The sequence below is a fragment of the Pongo abelii genome, chromosome 10 (assembly GCF_028885655.2).
Source record: "Pongo abelii isolate AG06213 chromosome 10, NHGRI_mPonAbe1-v2.0_pri, whole genome shotgun sequence".
In the NCBI taxonomy this organism is placed as follows: Eukaryota; Metazoa; Chordata; class Mammalia; order Primates; family Hominidae; genus Pongo; species Pongo abelii.
In genome coordinates this window covers 97,598,261-97,620,490 of record NC_071995.2, presented here as the reverse complement: position 1 = coordinate 97,620,490, position 22,230 = coordinate 97,598,261, and the positions used below count along the sequence as shown (strand labels likewise).

General features: G+C 39.4%; 1 protein-coding gene across 10 annotated transcripts in view; it reads left to right on the top strand.

The window, feature by feature from the left end:
• The window catches only part of ANKS1B (ankyrin repeat and sterile alpha motif domain containing 1B), a 1,278,065-nt gene that overhangs the window by 949,781 nt on the left and 306,054 nt on the right, over window positions 1-22,230 (top strand). For all 10 annotated transcript variants that reach the window (XM_024256170.3, XM_024256173.3, XM_024256168.3 and 7 more), the window contains 1 exon segment: window positions 7,526-7,678. In XM_024256170.3, coding sequence (XP_024111938.1) covers window positions 7,526-7,678 — 153 coding nt within the window.

The following is a 22,230-nucleotide window of genomic DNA, read 5'->3' as shown; positions in this document are numbered from 1 at the left end:
AGCTGATGTATCTTGTCTCTAGTCCGGCAGGCATGAACCCAATTTAACCCTGTTATGTGGAAGAAGAGAGGACAATTTTAAGGGAACAACAAGTAGTCTTTTTCTCAATTTTCTAACACTTTTGGACATAAAAATACCTGTCTAATCCATTATTGGCTTTTCAGGGTTCCTTATCCTCTTGTTCTAAATACCATGCCAATATCATAATTCTAGGTTAATAAGTTGTCCCATCAAGAACTACTTTTCTCATTTAATCCCAAAGCTATTATAATGTATATCACCTTTCTCTCTCTTTTTATTTTATTTTTTTACCTGTTTTTATTGCCTTCCTCGTGCTATACCTTCCATCTTGTGGCTCCGTCATCTCATAAGATATTATCCTTATCTGCACAGAAAATGCTGGCTTCAGGCAAAGAGAAAGAATGATGGAATGACAGGCTCTTGCCCTCTCTTTCTGTATATATATGTGTGTGTGTGTGTGTGTGTGTGTGTGTGATGTGTATATAGGTATATGTGTGTGTGTGTATATATATATATATAAAACCACATATATATAGCAGATCCATAATATTTCAAATAAAGCTAAAAAAGTTAAGAGAAAATAAAACCATAGTGGTCATGTAATCTTATAAAAGTCTTCTAGATTCGTGGTTTTCAAACATTTCTTTTTAAAGCCGAGAAAACCTTTCTTCCTCTTACTTGTATAAAACGCATAAAATAAGAGTTACTCTGGTTGAACTCGATCAAGCAGTCTCAGAGCATGGGTTGTTCAGCTGCCCCGTAGCTGACCCCCCTCAACCCCAGAACTCCACAGAGCACTGTCCTGTGTTTTCTCTGCCTGCTGTACCACCTGGGACGTTAACAGCGTACTCTCTCGGAGGCCAAGTATGCTCTAAAAAACTCCTGGAGGAAAGTCATTTGGGTGGAACAAGAACAAGGAAGGCGTTTGGTAAAAAAAAATATGTTAATATATCTCAATTTTCCCAAGACTAAAGCTTCACTGCTATCTCGAATTTCTGTCTCAGCTTAGGTTTTTCCAGACTTCGGAATTCAGCTAATTGAATCAAATTGCCTTGTTGCGAGCCTGTGTAATGAATGCCTGCTGCCTGCTCACCACTCTGCCTCTCAGATTATAGAGTGAGCCTGACTCCCGTTCATGCTTAGCAGCACTGCTGGCCTGGCAGGCCCATGGAGCTGTCACTTCCTAGCCCTGTCTTGCCAGATGTTCCCGCTGGAAAAAAAGTTTCATCATTGCTAATTTGAGAATGCAGTCACAGTGCTCCCTGTGGGTACTGCTGAAGATACATGAAAGAAATGTGAATGCCATCTGACCTTTAGTCTACACGTCCTATCATATATATATATATATATATATATATATATATATATGAATTTTAGTTTTGTCTTTGGGCTTATTTTTTCTTTCCTGGGTAAACAAATAGGATACTAATTTAAAATTAATTTACAAGTCATGGAATTGCAAAATTTAGGAATTATAAAGCAGCTTTGAGATCCTTGGTCCAATACCTTCATTTTATAGCTGACACCACTGAAGCTTAGAGAGATGAGGTGACTTGCCTATGGCTACATGGCTAATAGAATCAAGTTTTCTGTGCTATGGAAACAAAGTCCATTGCATTCTGTAACACAATATCCTATCTGGAATTGGTTCTTGATATATGGAGGTTTTAAATAGTTATGAATGTTATTGTTAGGCTGAAAAAGATAACCTTAGTTTTCATAACATGGAGTACAAAATACAAATCTCTCCCACAAATGGATACCAAGCCACTGAAATGAATTTGTCATTTTGTCTTCATGTATTCATTAAGTCACTTAATTTAACAAACATTTAGCATATGCTTGCCGTGTGTGAGATGCTCTGCTGGACGATCTAGGGACTTCAAAAATGATTAACACCTCATTTCTTCACCAAGGGGTAGGCAGTCCAATGAAGAAGACAGATACTCACTTCTCTATTATTGAAAGCAGACTTCAATAATACTATAATAGAACTCTATGGAAAATACTACAGAAATCTAGCAGAAGATATGATTTTTCGGTGGAATAATGGTAACATCAGAGAAAGATTCACACAGGAGGTAATGTTTAAACACGACCTTTTAAGGATAGATAGAATTTCATTAGGAGAAAAAGTAGAAACTATATTCCTAGCAGAGGGAATGGCATGAGCAAAGGTGTGGAGGTATATTACATATACAGTGGATTATGCCCCAAAAATCAAACTCAAACAGTAAAGAATTACTTAGTTTAGGGTTAATAAAGATGCAGCATATAGGGCAGGGGCAGTGGCTTGCGCCTGTAATCCCAACACTTTGGGAGGTTGAGGCGGGCAGATCGCTTGAGCTCAGGAGTTTGAGACCAGCCTGGGCAACACGGTGAAACCCTGGTCTCAACTAAAAATACAAAAGAAAATTAGCCAGGTATAGTGGTGCACACCTGTGGTCCCAGCTACTAGGGAGGCTGAGGTGGGAGGATTGCTTGAACCTAGGAGGCGGAGGCTGCAGTGAGCCAAGATTGTACCACTGCATTCCAGCCTGGGTGCCTGGGTGACAGAGTGAGACTCTGTCTTAAAAAAAAAAAAAAAAAAAGATGTGGCATGCAGAGTTTCTGCATGACAATGAGGTAGCTTGGGAAGCATACTGATGTTTGCTTACTCAGCATCCCTAATCTTTCTCAGTCTCATGAAGATGCATTTGCCAATAGATTCATAAATTAAAAGGTCTGAGTTATATTCCACAGGCATAACGGATAAACACCAAGGGATTTTAAACAAGGGGTGACTCTATTCAGTTTTTCCCTGTAATCAAAATTTCAGTAGTTCACAGAAACAACAACAAAAAATATTTTTTTCTTTCTCATGGGTCTGCTGTGCTTCAGCTAACTTCAGCTGGACTTTCCTGAGCCCCATCGAGCTAGGGTAGATTCCAAGCTTTGGGTTAAATTTAGGTTTGCTCCACAAGTCTTCATCTTTCTCCTAGAACCAGGAGTTATGCAACTTCTCAGCACTTGCTATTCTTATGAGAGAGCATATGAACACTGAAAAATTGGTAGAACACAGGAGCACAGAGACCTCGTCTCTAACCGCCACACTGACACTTCACGCATTCTATTGGCCAGCATTGATGAGACTGGGAAGTAACTCCAGCCACACTGAGACATAATGTCGATCCCTTGGCAAAGGGCACAGGGGCATAATTCTAATACAGTAAGAGAACGAAGAATTGGAATAAACAGTTCAATCGACTTGAGTGACCTCGTTAAACATGTTTCTAAAAAATAACTGTCAGCTGAAGGGGAGAGGGGTAAAGATGTTAGCAATGCAAACCTTTTCTAAAACAAGATAAAGAAGGAAGGAAATAGGGGAAGAAGGAAGGGATGAGAGAGGAGAGCTTTGATTGGAAGCTGAAAAGACTAGCAGCCAATGGCAGAATATTATGCAATTTCAAAATAAGCATGGGTCTAATTTAGGGCAATGGGGAGAAAAGAGAACTAAGAGTTATTATTGAATAGCTATTATATTCAAATCACTGTGCTAGGCAATTGATATTCCCTATTTCATATAATCTTTACAACAACACTTGGAATAGGTATTATTATGCTTATTCTAAAAAAGAGGAAACAGGCTGAAAGAGTAACTTGCCAAAGATCACCCAACAAATACGTAGCACTGCTGGGAATGTCATATTCCAAAGTCCATTTTGGAAGAAGAGAAGTGAATTGAGAGTCATCTTAGAAATCAAATTGATAGACCATGTTGGCCTAATTGAATATGATAGTAAACAGAAAGAGGAAAGTAAGATAACTCCCAAGCTTCTGCTTGGACAGTGGAGTAATAGTTGCCCATTAACTGACATGCAAAAAAAGAGGAAGAGAGCCTGTTTTTGAATTAAAGGAGTTAAATTTGTTTTTGACTTACGTTGGTGACACCTATAGGACATTTATGTGAGATGTCCTACAAATGGTTAGAAATTTGCATCTCAGAGCTCAAGAAGAGAAGCTAGTCCTGAAGAAATCACTCCAGAAGTAGGGGCAAAAGCATTCCAAGCATGGAAATTATATTAGCAAAGATATGACTATGTCATATACAGGTCATTTTCAGGGAATGCCTAGCAATTTAATGTACTGTTTAGACATACTCGTGTCTAGTTACATTTATTGGGTACACAGTAGCAGAGGAGTGGGAGATTAGGCTGATCCCAATCAGCCTTGAATGCTGGAATAGGACATTTGGACTTTTCTCGAGAAGGAGCCACTACAGGTTTTTATACAAGGGTACACTTAAGGGTCTGACTTTTAGGAAGACTAAGGTAGTAGCAAGATACCAGCTGGATCAAAGGTGGGAGACCATGTAGAAGGCTATTGCATTAGTTTTTGTAAGCACTAACAAGAACCTAAACAGGGTAATGGCAGTAGGGACAGAAATAAAGGAACAGATGGGATCATTGCTTTGGAAGAAATTATTGTGCAGCACAGTAACTATTCTGCATATCATTAAATATGTGTCAAGTTAATTTTGTAACTGCATTTGGCTCTAATGGTTTCCTCTCTTCAGGTATGCAGAACCTTCATAATTTATTGGTCATCTGTTCGCATATTTTAATTAAGAGTTATAATCTCCATGAGAGAGAGACTATGACTGTTTTGGTCTCTACCATTTCCACAACATTCATCAGAATAGGCATTGATTAAATATTTATTGAATGAGTGGGTGGATGAATACTGCCCTGTACACCTCAGCATACCCATTTCCAAGGTCTCTTCAGTTGTGCTCTCTACCCTGCCCTTGTCTTTCATCTTCCCACCAAATATTTCCCTCCCTCTCACCTCTTTAAGATTGGTCTAGGAGAACTTGCCTTACAGGAGTAATCAGACCACTGAACAGCCTGCATTCAGTGCAATCCTGATATGATGGTTGCTGTTCTTTTTTTTTTTTTATTTTCCAATCATTCAACCAAGCTCAACTGACCCTCCCTTTACTATTTATAAATATCATCTCAGACATTTTCAGTAACTTTCCAACCATGTAAAATGTTGAAGGCTCAGTTCCAATTTTTTGAAACCTCCAGTTTTATTTTCCTCACCACCTCCCCCTCCCCCAAGTTTAGACTTCCCCCAAGGGACTGGCACTTCTCTCTTCTGATTCTAAATTTTCTGGCAGAGGGACAAGCAAACGTCTTTGTACTTACCTAGATTTTCTTTGCAGTCCTGTCGTAGGTTCCCTGATTCTTTGGTCACCACTGACCATCAACACCCTCTGTGTGTCACATGGCCACTAATTGCTTCCTCAAAAGAGTGTTGTGTAAGTGCTTGGGGGTAACCTGTGGTAACCCCATTGCACAGTTCTCTGGTATGAGACAACTGACTTTGACCGAAATCTAGTCATCAAGACTCCCTAAGCTTGTCCCCAGTATCTACTGCTGGGGTGGTCATCTTTATGGATGGGCCAACGGCAAGACCTCCCTACTAAGCAGTTAACTTCAACCTTAGTGTTTCTCACTTTCTTCCTTTCTTTCTTATTTCATGTCACTGGGGCAGTCAGGAAGATTCCTGGGGCCAGAGTGATTATTTAGGTTAACAGAGTTAGTTCGACCACCTTTTAACAAGGCCTGGAGAATGTACCCAGCTCCAATATTTTTGTAATTCTCTGTAGAATATGAAGCTACCGAATATCTATGAGCCTCCCTTTTGGGTCCTAGCCTCTGATCTTATACATACATAACATCCAGGTATTTGTGAATGCCACTGACTTTCATTCTGCAAATGCTGAGTTGTCATTTACATTTGTAGCTACCACATAATAAACACAGAGTTAAGTGTTACATGAACAAATATTTAATGAATAGCTGAAATGGGTCAGTCAATGTAAAAGTGAAGTACAAAAGTCTGACCAAGTTCAGACTCTAATGTAAATAATAAATTGCACTCTAACTTTAAAATAGAGAACATTTAGGCCAGGAGCAGTGGCTCACGCCTGTAATCCCAGCACTTTGGGAGGAAGCCAAGGCAGGTGAATCACTTGAGGTCAGGAGTTCGAGACCAGCCTGGCCAACATGGTGAAACTCTGTCTCTTAGTAGAGACACATACAAAAATTAGCCAGGCGTGGTGACACTCACCTGTAATTCCAGCTACTTGGGAGGCTGAGGAATGAGACTTGCTTGAACCCAGGAGGTGGAGGTTGCAGTGAGCTGAGATCATACCATTGCACTCCAGTCTGGGCAACAGAGCAAGACTCCATTTCAAAAAAAATAAAATAAAATAAAACAGAGAACATTTAAACTTTGAAATGGAACCTAGAATGGGGAGCGGAACAACAGGAAAAGAGAAAAAGTAACTTTAAAATGAAGGAGTAGGGAGAATCTCAAAAATGAGAACCATGCATAGTGATAGAAAGCTTACCATGTTTCTGAATTAATCAGGGATTAATCTGAATCCCTGATGCCCAGACTAATCTTTTCTCTGCTCGCAAATCAGAATCATATAAATTTCCATTAATATTTATCTCTTTGAATCAAAGAAAGAGGAAAATCTATGTTGTGTTTTGCCCAGCCTTGCTGTTTCCATCGTGAATTTTACTGAAGGCCCCCATCAGGTTGATGAGGTGCCAGCTCTCCTGAATAACTGAAGTATTAGATATACGGCGTGGCATGCAAAGCAGCCCAAGTTTTAGAAGTGAGTCACTTCGAAAACCAAGAACCACAGATTCAGCTACAATTTCAAATAAAAGCTAAAGGACCAGAATAATCCATACAAAATTTTAAACCCAGAAGTTCCTCTTGCTTAAATTACTTTCACACTCCAATTTAAACTCAGAAACATTATGTTGCTGTCACATTTCTTTGTTCTCCTATTTTTTAAAAATCTGTATATAGCTGACAAAAAATAGATGCCTGTCTGCCAGCAAGTTCTCTATTCATGTCTAACATACTGTAGAGTCGATGCAGAACACATGGTCTTAAAATACCCAAAGGCCTCTCCTTTACTGGTTCACCGCAGCAGTATGTTTCTCCAGCATGTTTGCACTACCTCCAATACATGTCTTGCATAAGCACAAATTCCCTTTGAATGTTGAAGTCATGCAGTATTTTCACATGCTTTGGTGCTGTGCATATGAGAATTATCATCTACATGTTGAAAGTGCACTTCCTGGTGACTTTTGCGTCGAATTTAATACCATTCAACTGACATCATTTTTAATTCCACCCGGCAGAATGCCAGTAATGTCTATGACAGAAGTTTGACATGTTTAGCTCTTCCAAATATAGAGTTAATCTAGCAGCTAAATTGGAAATTTCTGTGTATATTTTGAAAACTAATTCAGCGTGAAAATTATTAATGATTTAGAATTGTGAAAACACATCAGAAAGTGTTTTCTTTTCCCTTGTTTCCATCTCCAGAAAGATCTGTTCTTCATGTCAAATAAATTTTCAAGGGGAAATCTGCATTCTGTTGTTGGGACACAAAGTATACAGTTTAATCCTAATGTAATTTTCTTCATTACAGATGAGACCCATTGGGCATGATGGCTACCATCCCACCTCTGTAGCTGAGTGGCTGGATTCCATTGAACTGGGCGACTACACCAAAGCCTTTCTAATTAATGGCTACACTTCGATGGACCTGTTGAAAAAAATCTGGGAGGTTGAACTTATTAATGTAAGTTGGTCTCTTAGTGACACCTTAACTATTCAACCCTTGATAAATGAAATTTTATTTTTCTTTTTTTATAACTGTTTGGACATCCAATGGGGATTTGTAGATACGCCTTCTATTTTAAATATCGATCTCTCTCAAGCTCCAGAGTCATTGTCTTTTGAAGTTTTAATGTGGGGGAACTAAGAGGTAAAGAGAGAACTCTCAGGGTATTTTGCCTTATCCAAGAAAATCTTCCAAGCATTTTTGTGTTTTCCTTTTTAGGAAATTTTTTCAGTTATGGGATATAGATATGATAATAAATAGGTTCCTATTCTGATCTTTGCTCATATTCACTGTTAAAGATTTAAATTATCATTTTTTTAGTTTTCTATCTCTATCATGTTTCCTTGTCTCTATTTCTTAATCACATATACAAATCCCACCCTCCAAGAGACTGCTTTCATTCTTACTAAATAGGCTGCTGTATTATCAAAATTTTATTTTCTGAAGCTAGTGTCTAATCTTATGTTGTCTCTGTTTTATTCATACACTTAGCATAGATTTCCTATAAAAACTGGCCAACATATGTTGCCATATAGTCAAGCCCAAAGAGATCAACTAAATCTGCATACATGATTTTGATGCTTTTCTCATTGCATTTTTACTTTTGTTATTTTCTAGCATAAATGAAGGAATAAGATGAAAATTTAACATAAAATGGTCATTCATTTGAATTATATTTGGCATAGCACACATTTCTTTTTAACAGTAACAATGAGAAATCACTCCGTTTTTTAAAGAATAGTTTTAGTTTTATAGTAAATTATTCAGGAAAAATGGCATTTATGAACTAAGAGATAAAGCAAATAAGTTTCTGCTGGTTCAAAAGTGCTCTGTTCTACTCTTTATGTCACTTTCTCACCAAAAGTCCAGGTTCTACACATTACATACCATTGCTTATTTTAAATGATGGTTATTATTAGTAACTAATTATTCCTTGCTTTTAAAAGTCTTTCTGAAAAAATAATGTCTTTTCTAGAACATCATATAGAAATTGTTCTTGAATCTAAAAGTCACATTAAAAAGACAAATTAATGTGATTGTATGGCCATAAGTAACTCTTTCTTAATTTTTTGCTTCTTAATGCCCTCACAAAAGCTATCATTACTTCAGAAGAGACTCATTGTCTAGCTAACATAAAGCCTTTGGTTAGTTTCATTCAGTCTGTGTGGCAACGGAACTAACTGAAACAGTATTGCTTTTTGGTCACAGCAGGCTAAGATTTCAATTCTCTGTCAAGAACTTGACACTCATCACATGGCTACTCATAGATATTTGTTAAAGGAGTACCTTCCATACATCAACCAAACAAGCTTCCAACTTAAGTTGCATCCCAGTTAATTAGTTAATGGAATAGCTTGAAAAATATCCCTATGTAACATTTGCTGAATCACACTGCTACCCATTGAAGAATTAATATTTATAATAGGTAGCACATGAATCACTCACCTAGCTAGCATTAGCAGTAATCTCCCATTGTAAAGAATGGATTTCAATAGGACTCTATTATATGTTTTCATTGAAGTAAGAATCACTTACAATGTGAGGCTGTATGTCTCTCAAAATCCAAAGGCCTGAACTAGTGTTTAAGATGTAAGCTTGGGCACTCACTTTCCCCAGTGCTGGGGATACCTGTGGCCTAGAGATCCTTGTTTAGTGACTGCAGCCAGACCTTGTAGACAGCTGCAGTGACTATGGGGATCACAGCCCCTGGTTTTACTACCGGGGCTTAGGGACTGATCCACCACCACCCATGAGGCCAATCAGCCTTGAGTTGAGACAGAAAATTGGTCTTTTCTGGCCAGGAGCAGTGACTCACGCCTGTAATCCCAGCACTTTGGGAGGTCGAGGCAGGCGGATCACAACGTCAGGAGATCAGACCATCCTGGCTAACACAGTGAAACCCCACCTCTATGAAGAATACAAAAAAAAAAAAATTAGCTGGGCATGGTGGTGGGCACCTGTAGTCCCAGCTACTCTGGAGGCTGTGGCAGGAGAATGGCGTGAACCCGGGAGGCGGAGCTTGCAGTGAGCAGAGATCGGGCCACTGCACTCCAGCCTGGGCGACTGAGCAAGACTCTGTCTCAAAAACAAAAAAAGAAAAGAAAAAAAGAAAATTGGTCTTTTCCACCCATGTTGGCTCTTAACAGTTTTCTGGCTTCAATACAGGGAGAAGTGCCTGTCACAAGCATTGTGTCAAAATTTGAAAACATAGTCACTGTCTCTTAGACCTTAAGGCCAAAATCCTCTGGCCTGGAGCATGCCATCTGTGTCTACCACTAACTCAGTATATTTTCCTTAAAGTAAGCTGATTGAATTTAATTTTCCGTGTGACAACTTTATGGGCAAGTTCACACTCTTGGTGGTGAGGATTTGTATGTCATTTAACTCAGCAGATTAATTATGTCCATGTTAATTATGGACAAAAATTGACCTGAACCTTCAGACTTGGAAATCAGAAAACAAAATTTGTATGCCCAATAGAATTGAGTAGTTCATGTGATGGTTTTGGGTTACTGGGTTTTAAAATGAGAAAAAGACAAAAATGTGTGCATGCCTTTTGGCTTACAAAGATTTTGAATTATCTCAAATTCAAGACTTTTGTTTATCCCAACTAATGAGAGAGGTGCCCAAATATGAGGTAGTCTCATATAATATATGGACTGACTAATACTATACTAAGAATGCATAGTTTGTTGTTTTCTAGCCTAAAAGGGAATGTACAGTCACCTTGATTTAGAGCAAAGCCTTTTAGGGAAGTTCACATCCTGAACCATTGTAATGAGTCGCTAGTTTTAAGGGAACCAGATTGCTCCAGTAACTGTTGTTCTATGTTAAGTGAAAAGAGAAGTGCAAGTGTAGCCTACCTTTGATACAAAAGTCAGCTGGTGGAGAGGAAGAGAATGGAGGATGAGGAGATAGGCTGCTGATATGATTACAAATAACTTCAGCGTCAGTGGTTGTTTTTTAAATACCTTTGGGTAGAACTAGATAAGATTGCTAAGGTAGCAATATCCATGAGTGTCCCATGAAAATTATTTCACATGCCCCATGAAAATAATCTGGCATTATTTTTGCAAGAGTAAATTGATTAGAAAATCATTTTCTTCTTGCCTAATAGCTTTGGAAACTATATTTACATGACTGTTTAATTTAGGACTGTGAGTTTTTTTTCTTTCAATGTTGTTGATTTAATTTCCAGCTTTCCCAGGAAAGCTAACCACTTGGAGATGTGCTAAGAAATTTTCAAAGGAAACTTTCTAATTTTGCATTAATTCTTGAGAAATGTGACTTTATTTGCTTTAAATGCAGTAGAGCTATCATCCTATGAGTATCAGATTTAGGCTTGCTTTGATGTTTTTATTTCATGATCAGCATTATAAACTCACACTTCTGTCTACCCCGCTCTCATTGCTAAAGTTGCGATAACTTTATTTCCTAATTTTTTTTTTGCATTCTGTGTGTGTGTGTGTGTGTGTGTGTGTGTGTACATATTGAATAAAGGTAAATGGTAACTTATGCTCACAACCAAGAAGAATAATTACTAAATTCACAAATTGCAGGGGAGGAATGGGGAGGATGAATATTCTAATTCCATTTTCAAACCAATTATTTTAAGTAAAAGGTTATGCTTTCACCACAGGACATAATAAATGAGAAATATTCATATTTCCACACCAGAGAGGTTACATCAGTCAACACTTCAAATATTAACAACTTTAATCAAAGCCAAAGGCTTCAACTAAATGACTGGATGTGAGTATTCAAGTGTAGAGTGAACTTTATAAATTATCTGTGGATTTAAGCATTGCATTTATACCTATATACAGTACAGCTGGCTCCCCACAAGCCTTCAGTACAGCTAGATACCACCTCTGAGCTTTAGACTTTTCCAGGCATATATCAGGTAAAGCTTCTGGACTCTACCAACTCCACCCCCTGCATCCAGATTTCAGGCTGTTCCAGGGATTCTCTTGAAGCTTCCCTCAGCCAGCCCAAGTTTTGGGAAAAGTACCCTGACATTTGTCCTCATTTAGGATGGACAGTCTCCCAAATAAATACACACTTAACATTGATTTCTAGTCCTTTCATATATGTTCCGGAGGGTGGTGATGGGCTAGGTCTGACATTATTATTTCTACTACCTTTCAGCATCTTTTGCATGTCCACACTTATTATACTACTCTCAACTTTGGAGCTTTGACCTAAACTGGGATAGAATTATACTACAATAAAATGCATTTAATCACTAAAATGTCATTGGAAGTAATATAGCTTTTCTTTTGCATGTAAAGTGAATTTACACTCTTGCAGTGCCTCCGGGCCAATATTACGGAACAGGCATTATTAAAGCGTTGATATCAGAAATAGTAAAACACACACACACAATAAACAAGGCATTTTGGCCTGAAGAGACAGTTTTGAACACTCCGCAACAAATGAACTTCAGAAAGAACTGAAACTCTCTAATTATAGCCATTTATGATCTATTTCTGTGCAGAAAGGAAAATTGTGTTCTAATTACCCAGAAATTGCTACCTTAAAAATTTTTATTTTAGTGGACATCTGTTCATTCACCCTTCTCGTGATTAAAATTAAAACATTCCAAATTTCCTCTGAAGAAGCCACCTCCATCTCTTCCCTATTCCATGCCTGAACATATGGCCTGGATCTTCAGAGCCAAGCTCGGCATTCCAACCTCTGCCTCCACCTCTATGGGCTACAAAGTATTCTTCATCAGGACCAGCTACCAGTGCAAAATGAAAATATAGGGCCCCTTGTTCAACAATTACTAAAAAATTTTTAGCCAGTAACATCAAAACATTAAAGCTAGCACAAGGCCGTTCTATCTGCAGGACCTTGTGTAACCGTACAGGTCACACACCCTTGAAGCCAACCAAGCTCTTCATTCCTTTATGTAGACCCATAATTCCATCTGGCGTCATTTTCCTTCTACCTGAAGGACTGTCTTTGACATTATTCTATAGTGTGAGGCTGCTAGTGATAAATTTTCACAGCTTTTGTATGTCTGAAAAATACTTCATTTTGCCTTCATTCATGAAACATAGTTTTGCTGGGTATAGAATTCTAAGGTAACAGTACTCTAAAGATATTGCTCCACCAGCCTCTCTTCTGCTTTATTTCTAACAAGAAACCTGCTGCCATTTTGTTTTTCCTCTATACATAATGGGTCAGTTTTTTTCCCCCTGGCTGCACTGAAGGTGTTGTCTTTTTCACTGGTTTACAGCAATTTGATTATTACACACATTGGTATCATTTTTTTTTCATGTTTTCTATGTGTGAAGTTTTTTGAGCTTCTTAAATATGAGGCTTATCATTGTCATCAACTTTGGAAATTTTTTAGTCATTATCTCTTAAACTTTTTTGTTTTTCTGAGACAGAGTCTTATTCTGTCATCCAGGCTGGAGTGCAGTGGCACAATCTCAGCTCACTGCAACCTCCGCCTCCCAGGTTCAAGTGATTCTCCTGCCTCAGCCTCTCAAGTAGCTGGGACTGCAGGTATGTGACACCACACCTGGCTAATTTTTGTATTTTTAGTGGAGATAGGGTTTCACCATGTTGGCCAGGCTGGTCTTGAACTCCTGACCTCAAGTGATCCACCTGCCTTGGCCTCCCAAAGTGCTGGGATTACAGTTGTAAGCCACCATATCTGGCCTCAAAATATTTTCTATTACTCACCTTATTTCTCCTATCATTTGGAAACCCCAAATACATCAGTATTAGGTCATTTAAAGTTGTACTACAGTTCACCAATGTCCTATTCATTTTTTTCAGTCATTTTTCTCTCTGTGACACATTTGGATAGTTTCTGTTGCTATGTCTTTAAGTTCCTCGTCTTTTCTTCTTAGAATAGCTAATCTGTCACTATTACTATGCAGTGTTCTTTTTATCTCGGATATTGTAGTTTTCATCTTCACAAGTTAGACTTGGGTCTTTCTTTTTCTTTCTTTTTTTTTTTTTTTTTTTTTTAAGACAGAGTCTCACTCTGTCGCCCAGGCTGGAGTGCAGTGGTGCAACCTCTGCTCACTGCAAGCTCCGCCTCCTGGGTTCACACCATTCTCCTGCCTCAGCCTCCCAAGTAGCTGGGACTACAGGTGCCCGCCACCTTACCCAGCTAATTTTTTGTATTTTTAGTAGAGACGGGGTTTCACCGTGTTAGCCAGGATGGTCTCGATCTCCTGACCTTGTGATCCACCTGCCTCGGCCTCCCAAAGTGCTGGGATTACAGGCGTGAGCCACCGCACCCAGCCAGACTTGGGTCTCTCTTATATTTTCTGTCTCTATTAAACATGCTCTTTCCTCCAATTTGTGGAACATATGTAATACAGTTACAGTTACTGGTTTAATATCTTTGTCTTCTAATTGTAACACCTGTGTCAGTTTAGGTTTGGGTTTTATTGATTTTTCTCCTTGCTGTTTTTTTGCATGTCTGGTAATTTTTATTACATGACAGACATTATGAATTTTACCTTGTTGGATGCTGGATTCTTTTTTTTTATTCCTACAAATATTTTTGGGTATTGCTCTGGGATACAGGGAAATTCTTTGAATAGTCTTTGATCTTTTAGGTCTTGCTTTTAAGGTTAGGCAAGGCCAGAGTATTGTTTAGTCTATTGACAATACTTCCCCACCACGAGGGCAATACCCTTCTGAGTACTTGACCAATGCCCTTTGAATTTCAGGGCTTCCTAGTTTGAATAGTTTGCAAATCTCAGTTTTACCAGTCCAGTTTGAGCTTTAAAGACTATTCCCACTCATCTTTTCAGCTGGTTTTTCATTTGATTTTATACTATTTCCTCACATGCATGTACTGATCAGAACTCCCTGCTCTCTAATACTCTGCCTGGCAAACTCTAGCCACCCTAGTCTCCCTGGATTCTCTGCTTCATCTTTTCTATTTAAGGAGTCTTGCAGACTCCTTCTGAATTCTTCCTTTCTGCTCCATGGCCTAGAAATTCTCTCAGGGGCAGTTGCAGGCAAATGCAACTCATTTTGTTTGTTTTCCATCTCTCAGGGATCACTGTCCTTCAATGCCTCATGTCCATTGCCTTGAAAACCATTGTTTAATATATTCATCTGGACTTTTAGTTGTGTCCATTGGAAAGATAAATCTAGCCCCCGTTATTCCATCTTGGCCAGAAGCAAAAGTTCATGCTACTTATGTTAATCCCTGTAGGTGAGGGCCCCATATCTAAGACAATTGAATTGAAATCTTTGGTGTTGGCACCTGAGTATCAGGAGGTCTTAAAAGCTCCTCAAGTGATTTTCATGTGCAGCCTGTTTTGCAAACTACTGCAACCAGTGGTTAGAGGGAGTCACTAAAGGATTTTAATAAGGGGAATGACCTGATCAGAAGCAGTAGATAGGGACCAGCAGCTGACACACTTAAGAAGGAAGAGCTGGCTGTGAGGGAAGAAGGAGCTGACTCAGCCAATTCTGCTACACAGCTATTTCTAGCCATGAATGTATTAGGTGGGGTAGCAAAAAAAAATTAATTTTTTTGAAAGCACATGTGCCTCCATAGAACCTGAGGGTATCACTGAATTAGAAGTTCATAAATGTAGTAAATTTTTATAATTATAACCCATGTATCAAGAAGAGAGTAGATTATAGTCAGTTTTCAAAGGAGGCAAGGGCAAATATAATACATTTCAGAAATGCTTTTCAACAGTGGCTAAAGCTGCTTCCATTTGACCCTTAAAAGGCTAAGCTTCCATTATTTGAAAATTTTACTTACTGTTTATAAAGCAAAGAGTAGGACATACAGTGTGTGTGTCAGGGTTTCAAATGTGCCCTCTCTTCTTTCATCTTTAGCTTGGAATCAGGTCACTTGACTTTGAATCTTATATCCGCCCCTCGGTATGTTGACCTTAAAAAAAGTCACTTACCCCCTCTGGGACTCAGTTTCTCATTTGTAAATAGAGGATAAAAAATATCTGCCCTGCTGGCTTCACGGGTTTCCTGTGAGACTCAAAATCAAATAAGAGCTTTTTATGATCCATCCCTTTCTCTTCTCCTCCTATTTTATTTTTCTTTTGCCCCTCTATGTTTTTCTTACTGACTTCCCCAGATCCCTCCCCCAGAGTTAGGCTGGGAGCTGGTGCCTTGGAGCCTATTTTCACAGCTTAGTTGCCATCTGCTTCTCCCAGCCAGAACTTACCTTGGGTGCATAGATAGCCCTGCTTGATATGCTAACTCTAGTTCCAGGATTTACTGCTCAGATGCTGTCCTCCCTCATTCCCATCTCCAACCCCATTCACCTGCCCTGGACTCTCAGCTTCCCAGTATGCCCAGGAGATATCATTTTTCCCTACCAGCCTTGTCCAAACCCTCATGGCTTACTCCTGCTCAAAGTCTTTCCACTCCTGGACTTGGTAAATGTGAGAGGAAGAGACTCTCTCAGCTTTGTGTAACAACTGTCAGGGTGAAGCTGAACATTTCTCCTCCTTTTTTTTCTGATTGTGGTCAGGTACAGAATTGCTCGTGTCTTTCTTCTCCAGCTGCATGAGCATTGACCCTCAATCCTCAGCATCAACCCTCAGCCTCCCAGACCTCATTGTGCTTGAAGCAGAGGACCTTCGAACAGAGCAGAGTAGTGCCTCAGCAGTTAGGGATAGCTTCATTCTCAATTTATCACCTGTAAATCTAAACCCTCCTAGAGTCTATTCCAGAGCTTCATATATTATAATTAAATCAGTTACCTTTTTTCCCTGTATTTTGCCCAGTTACCTTTTTTCCTGTATCTTGCTAATTTGGCATGAAGATTTTTGTTCTTTAAAGTCTTTTCTTGAGATATTTAGGGCAGAGCCTGTTGCTAAAAAAAAAAAAATTTTAAATCCAGCTATATTTCTGTTAAAGTATGGTAAACTGCCTCTGTGCTTCCAAGAGCTTTGAGAGGGGAAATATTCTAGTAGCTTATTATATAGTATAGAAAATATAAAAGCAAAAGTACTCCATATTCACAAATACATACATGAAATGCAAATAAACACTGTTCATGCCACTGTAGTGGAGAAATACTTTTGGTCTTAAGAAGAGATCTCAGATAATACTGAAAAGATAAACCTCTGCTGTCTTAGATGAAAGGAAAGCCAGATAGATTTTTTTTTACCTAGAGAAAAATTATTGAGAATTTTGAAAACTAACGTACACAGTGCCATGGCAGAGATTGATAATAAAGATTCAAAGTAAATTATAATGGTTAACACTATCACTAAGGTAGGTGTATAAGATTCATATAAGCCATCATGGTGTATAAGCCATTACGGAAATAATTAGATGCTAGAGAAGAGAAGTAATAATGAGGTAGGTGATTTTATAGCTTAGGATTTATATCTGTTCTAAAGATGTTTTAGGGTGGCTTAGAGTTTTAGTTTAGCTAGTTTTGTAAAGAAATGTATTATGCTGAATTGGAAATCAGTGGTCTGAAAATCTTTGAAAGAGCTATTGCCTTGAGCCTCAGAAAGCACACAAATTCTTTGCTTACAAGCCTTATGCCCGGCACCCTGCTGCCATCTGGTGGCAGCATACCTAAAGTGCAGGGCAAGTTACTGAACCCTAAAGCAATTTCTTAAATGCAGAAACTAACTGCAAAACAGAAATTATTCACTGCCAGTTTTGTATTAATCCCTGCTTCTAGAATTAATCTATAAATGAGTCAAGAGAGTTTTATTTTTGTAGATATTCAATCAAACACTACATTCAAATACCATATAACTAAAACTATTTAACAAAATGGGGAAAACCATCTACTGTGTATTCCACAAATTACATTAATTTGAATAACAGTGCCCTTTTAAATATGCATATATTCTCTAGGAGAGTATTTTTTACCTTATTATATGTTTTATAGAATAGCTACCTTAAAACATGAATATGATCTTTTTAAAAAAATTGCTACATAGACTTGTGGGGAAAAAAATATAAGTATTTTACAGTCTTTACCCTCAAAAAATTTCCGGATTAATGCGGAAGACAACTATCTACATGTGTGGTATGGAGAGAAATACTAGGGTAAACCCAGTATGAAAGTGGTATATATATCCCAAATGGGAACACACGGTCTTCTAATTAGGGGGTTGAAGTAGGCAGCAGAACAGGTAGAATGGAGAATCCGAAGAGTAAATAGCAGGCAGCAGTGGCTAAAAGCAGTCTTCCAAGGTTTAGGAGGCTGGTTGTAGAATCTCTGCTTTTCTAAAAGCACTTTGGTCAAGTCACTTAACCTTCTCTATGCTTCAATTTCCTTGCCTCTGAAATTTGGATAATAGCATTATATCTGTCTTCTAGATATTGTTGTCAGGATTCAATAAGATAATCTAATAAAGCATTTTATACAATGCTTTGCAAACAGCATTCAATTTTTTGCTTAAAGGAGGGCAAATGGAGGGGCAGCTTCCAAGTTCCTAAGATTTATGAGAAGCATTATCAGTTATCCATTGCCTCAACAATGCTATGGAACAAGCTGTCTGAAAATGAAATGGCTTACAGCGATAGACATTTGTTTAGCTGAGCTTACAGTTTGTGGGTCAGCGATTTAGGCTGGGCTTGGCTGCAAATTTCTTCTGATCTCATCTGGCTCCCTCACATCTGGCAATTGGCTCTACTCTTCTGGCATATGAGAGTTGACTGACCTGGGGTGGTCTCAGCTGAAACAGCTGGGACTCCCTGTGCCCCACTCTCTAGTATGCTATCGCAGACATGTCTTCATAACAAAGAAAGAAACAAACAAACAAAAATGAGCAAGTGCTTTTTTACACCTCTACTTACATCGCATCTGCCAACACTTGGCCAAAGGAAGCTATATGGAAAACTCAAAATCAGCTTGGGAGGGGAGGATATAGTTCACCTCTCAATAGGAGCAACTGCAAAATCAGACGGTAAATAGCTTGAGAGTAGGGAAGGGTGAAGAAATGGGACCATTACTGCAATCAGTGCACCACAGAGATTTTGGGGGGTTTGTTTTATTTTGGTGTTTTATGGGTTTTTTTGTTTTATTTTGTTTTGTTGTTGTTGTTGTCGTTGTTGTTTCGAGACAGGGTCTCACTTGTCACCCAGGCTAGAGTGCAGTGGTGCAATCAAGTTTCACTGCATCCTCAACCTTCCAGGCTTAGGCAGTGCTCCCTTCTCAGCCTCCCAAGTAGCTGGGACTAGGTGCACACCACCACACCTGACTAATTTATTTTTATTATTTGTAGAGACGGTGTTTCCTTATGTTACCTAGGCTTGTTGTTAACTCCTGGGCTCAAGTGATCCTCCTATGTAGGCATCCCAAAGTGCTGGGATTACAGGCATGAGTCAATGTGCCTAGCCCACAAAGGTTTTAATTAGAGAAAAGAAGAGAGATTTTAGAATTATGGATGATCTTATTGTTTGTAAGCCCCCACTCAAAATATGTGAAATCAAAACCATCTCAGAAAATCTAAGATGATTAGTGGGGGCTCACCGGGGGAAAAAAATGACCTGGATAGGGTACCATGCAAGGAGGCCTAAATGTATGGAAAACTGGGGGACAGGAACCCCAACCAATATTCAGTAACTAGAGAATGATAGATGATAAACACACTGTGTGTGATCATGGAATTGCTAGATGTATAAAAAGCTGGAAAAATGTTTATTGAATTCATTGACCATCAAACAGAGCTATTTTAGAAAATTAAATTCTAAAGTATCTGTCTAATGAAAAATCATTTTCATGCCTTACTCAAATATTTGTTGCACACCCACTCTTTGCTCAGAGTGGGTGTGCACCAATATTTTTTAATTGAATTTGATTCCTTAGGTTACTTGACTCCTCTAGATGAGCACAGGGAATAATAGTAATAATAACAATAATGGGAGTTTGTTTTAGTAACTCTTCCTTTATCTTCCCCTTCATTAATCGTCAATCTTGCTCAAGAATTTTTTCTCAAACCTCCTTTCCCCAGTGTTATGTTCTTGGACAGGTTTCAGCTAGCAGCTTCAAAGTAGATGGCTGCCAAGTACAGGTCTTTATCCCTGAGGTCCAGGCTCTCAACTCACAACGTCATCTCAAGTGTATTATTCGCATTCTCTTGCTCAGTGAACAAGAGGTGCTATGGAGTCATGGAGGAGACTGGGGACTCGGAGCTAGACTGTGGGGATTTGGCTCCTGGCTATGCCTTTGCTATCATGATTATTAACACCGTCAGCCCCATCAGGGCATAGATTATTTTGTTGACTCCTGTATCCCCAGCTCCTAGAACAGTTTCTAGCACACTGGAGGTGGCAAATAAATACCTGTTGATTGACCTAAAGACACTTTTGTGTGAGAGTGTTCTAAGTCTGATGTATATGTCATATATATGTCATGTATCCTGTTGTATTTCCCCTCACCTGAACCCTATGAGATGCACACTGTTGCCATTCCCATTTTACAGGTGAAGAAGTGTCTGAAGAGAACTGGTTGAATTTTGATGAGAAAAGCCACCAGTTCCTGTTATTTTATATTCACAGACATATTGTGTCATGAAAGGCAGTACACTAGCCTAGTCTTGCAACAGAGATACGTTTAACAACAATGAACATCCGCAGTCTTTCACGCATGTTCTCAGCCTTGCAGAGGAAGTTTCCAACAGTGTGTGTCAGGATGGCTGCCTTAGGAAGTTCCATTTCTTCTTCATGGCAGCCACTGGAGGGCACATGGTGTGCAAGATGAACAGGGGTGCAATTTATGAGGCATGCTATTTATGAGGGGTGCAATTTATGACTCTGTAGCACCACTATACACACACATGCACACAGAGAGAGAGAAAGAGTGAGAGAGAGAACAGAGAGGGTGCCTGTTTCACTACCTCCCAAATGCCAAAAATGGAATACTGCCTTCTCTTCGGAAATTGTACTAAAGAAGGAGAAAGACTCATGGCCAGACCTACTTCATGCTTTGGTCCATGGAAGTCTGAGAGGCAGGGTGAGGTAGAAAGACTCACAGTAAATAAGCAGACCGCAGGTAGCATCATTTCTGCCACAGTCCCTCCAAAAATAAAGAAACAGATAATCCCACACACGTATCTCATTGTGACTGGCTGCAGCAGAGACAAACTACAATACAAACGTCACCTGAGAGAACTAAATCTATGAGTCATTCTCAGTTACTGTGAACTAGTCTGATCTGATCATCAGCTGATGTATAACTTCACCTAGAAGGGCAGGATTTGGTGCTTTGAATATAGAGAAGGGGAAAAGGAGGATTTAGAACAAAGATTAAAACTACAGAGGAGCGCCAAAAGGAAGGCAGGCTTGGGTGGGCTGCAAGGCAGCAGAGTGGATAAGAGGCTAGACTCAGAGTCAGATGAGCCAATTTCAGTTTCTAGTTCCTTATTCCACTGGGGCAAGACACTTCACCTCTTAACAACCCTTATATTTATGTGGGTTCATCACGCCCCTCCACCAGACACAAAACTCCTTGAAGACCTGAATTCGGAGGGCTCAGCTGTATGTTCACACAATGCCCTTCACAAAGCAGGTGCTTAAAAATACCCACTGAATGAATTACTGCCAGGGGAAGAATGGGAAAGAAAGACACAGAGGGAGACGTGGGAGGCAAAGTCATCAGAGACAGACTTCAGCGACCTACTTGACTGCAGAGGGCCACTTGGGTGATGCACACACCATCTCATTGCCATCCCTGGGTGCTGCCATCAGTTGGCATGTCAGGTAAAATGCTTCAGTTGAAAGGTAGTCCACAGTCTATACATCTTTGTGAGGGCCCAGTATGCCTAGAAAGTGTACAACTGGGAAGACGACATATGAAGAAGTATATGCAGTATTTATATTGAATGAAAATATTTACTGAACACCTACTATATGCCAAGCACCATTCTAGTCTCTAGAAATGCATTGGAAACAAAACCAACAGAGCCCCTGCTCTCATGGAACTTACATTCTAGCAATGGACAAAGACAATAAGCAGGTAAGATACATATTACAGATAAGTCTGTAATATGATATCAGCTAGTGGCACATACTATAAGGAAACATAGAGCAGGGTAAAAGGATAGACAGTGACCAGATCTTCAGGAGGGTGATCAGGAAAGACTTCTCTGAGGAGGTTTCATTTAGGCAGAGATCTGAACCAAGTGTGGGAAGAAGCCGTGCAGAGATCAGCACTCCAGGCTGAGGGAGTGGCAAGTGCAGATCCCCTGTGGCAGGACCGTGCCTGTTTGAGGAACAGCAAGGAAGCCAGTGTGGCTGTAGTACCATGAGCCAGGGAAAAGGCTGATAGAAAAGATGTCAAAGTGGTGGCCCAGGACCAGGTATTGTGAGCCGTGGAGAGGGGTTGTGTAGTAATCTAAATGTGAGTGTGAGCCTCAGAGGGGTGTTAAATAGGAGAGAGATATGGTTTGGTTTATGCTTGAAAGGCTCACTTTGGCTGCTGTGGGAATGGGGATGGAGGTCATTGAAAACCTACTGAGACATTCACCTAGTAGTCGGGGCAAGAGATGGTGGTGCCTTGTACTAAAGTGGTGTGGTGAAGA